Source organism: Magnolia sinica, chromosome 5, assembly GCF_029962835.1.
Source record: "Magnolia sinica isolate HGM2019 chromosome 5, MsV1, whole genome shotgun sequence".
NCBI classification, from domain to species: domain Eukaryota; kingdom Viridiplantae; phylum Streptophyta; class Magnoliopsida; order Magnoliales; family Magnoliaceae; genus Magnolia; species Magnolia sinica.
The window spans coordinates 102,133,150-102,135,352 of NC_080577.1; the positions used below are offsets into that span (position 1 = coordinate 102,133,150).

Genomic DNA, 2,203 nt, shown 5'->3' on the forward strand with positions numbered 1-2,203 from the left:
TTTGATTCATGATCTAAAAGGATCTCTTCAAATGGATGAACGGTGTGGATATAATAAATACATCGTTGTGGGCCCATGTAATTTTGATCTCCTTTGAACCGGTCGTACAACTCGGATCAGCGTCTTCGCATGACACGTACCTACTGCAGCTACGTAGCCGGTGTGTGGTACACTAGCCAACCCGCTTCCCATGTTTCCTTCCACGTGGGGCCCATGATCTGGTGATCCAAACCGTTAATATAATGGTACACAGTAAAATAATACACCCCAGAAAATTTCCCAGATTGCTGGCGAGCAAGATCCTATTTTTCCTCGCTATAAAAACCTCCAATGTTCTGTTCTTCCTCTCCAAAACAACTAAAAACGCAGAAAATCCTAAGCCGAGAATTCAAAGGAAACGAAAAGGAAAGGAAAGAGATAAAACAATGGTGAAGATCTGCTGCATTGGAGCTGGCTACGTTGGTGGGCCGACAATGGCCATGATCGCCTACAAATGCCCAGACGTCAAGGTCGTCGTCGTGGACATCTCAACGGCCCGGATTAATGCCTGGAACAGCGATCACCTGCCGATCTTTGAGCCTGGCCTCGATGAAGTCGTCAAGGCCTGCAGAGACAAGAACCTCTTCTTCTCCTCCGACGTAGAAGCCCATGTCGCCGATGCTGAGATCATCTTCGTCTCCGTCAACACCCCCACCAAGACCCGTGGCCTTGGTGCTGGCAAGGCCGCCGATCTCACTTACTGGGAGTCAGCAGCACGCATGATCGCCGACGTATCAAAATCCGATAAGATCGTCGTCGAGAAATCCACCGTCCCCGTCAAGACGGCGGAGGCAATTGAGAGGATCCTCACTCACAACAGCGGCGGCATCAATTTCCAGATCCTCTCCAATCCCGAATTCCTCGCCGAGGGAACCGCCATCGAGGATCTCACCAGTCCAGAACGTGTCCTGATCGGGGGTCGCGAGACCCCTGGCGGGAAGAAAGCCATTGAAGCTCTCAAAGCCGTCTATGCTCGCTGGGTCCCAGATGATCGGATCATTACGATGAATCTCTGGTCCGCCGAGCTGTCGAAGCTAGCAGCGAACGCCTTCCTGGCGCAGCGGATCTCATCGATGAATGCGATTTCAGCCCTCTGCGAGGCGACTGGAGCAAACGTCTATGAAGTGGCTTATGCCATTGGCAAGGATTCACGAATCGGGCACCGATTCCTCAATGCCAGTGTCGGGTTTGGCGGATCTTGCTTTCAGAAAGACATTCTCAATCTGGTCTACATCTGTGAATGCAATGGCCTAGCTGAGGTGGCTAATTACTGGCGGCAGGTGGTTCATATCAACGAATACCAGAAGAGTCGGTTCGTTAATCGGGTCGTGTCGTCCATGTTCAATACCGTTTCTGGGAAGAAGATCGCGATCTTAGGGTTCGCGTTCAAGAAGGATACGGGCGATACTCGAGAGACGGCTGCGATCGATGTCTGCAATGGATTGGTAGGTGATCAGGCCTTGCTCTCGATCTACGATCCTCGGGTGACTGAGGACCAGATCAGGCGCGATCTCGCGCTGAATAAATTCGATTGGGACCACCCACAGCATCTGATGCCGAGTAGCCCATCTGCGACATTGAAGCAAGTGTCGGTGGTGATGGACGCTTATCAGGCGGCGAAAGGAGCCCATGGGATATGTATAATGACGGAGTGGGATGAGTTTAAGACGTTGGATTATCAGAAGATCTTTAATGGAATGGAGAAGCCGGCGTTTGTTTTCGATGGGCGGAATGTGGTGAATGTGGAGGAGCTGAGGAAGATTGGGTTTGTTGTGTTTTCGATTGGGAAACCATTGGACCCGTGGCTAAAGGATCTCATGGCAGCTGCTTGATGGATTTGAATGGCCCACCAAGACGGAGTAGTGTTTTCTTCCGTCTTTTTCACTGATCCTGAGACATTTCTTTGTTTTGATTGAATTGTTGGTTGTTGTTTCTTTTTGGGTGTGTTTGGTTGCACAAAATATCATGATTAATCAGTCTAATTGGGTGCAACCAAACACACCCATTATTTCTTTATTCTTTTTTTTTATTATTTTTTTTCCATTTTCTCATTTGAATATCTAATTCAGATTTTGGAGTTCTTTTGTCTCTGACGGCCTCCCTCGCTTAAAATTTTCTGTTGGCGGGAATCCAACAATCATTTTCGAAAGGAGAATATGAAAAT

At 48.7% G+C, this 2,203-nt stretch overlaps 1 protein-coding gene across 1 annotated transcript; it reads left to right on the top strand.

Moving 5' to 3' along the window:
• The first annotated feature begins 357 nt into the window (after positions 1–357).
• On the top strand, positions 358–2,002 carry LOC131246467 (UDP-glucose 6-dehydrogenase 4-like). Its single transcript, XM_058246632.1, has one exon. The coding sequence runs from the start codon at positions 426–428 to the stop codon at positions 1,869–1,871; it is 1,446 nt and encodes a 481-aa protein (XP_058102615.1). The 5' UTR covers positions 358–425; the 3' UTR covers positions 1,872–2,002.
• Positions 2,003–2,203: the final 201 nt, after the last annotated feature.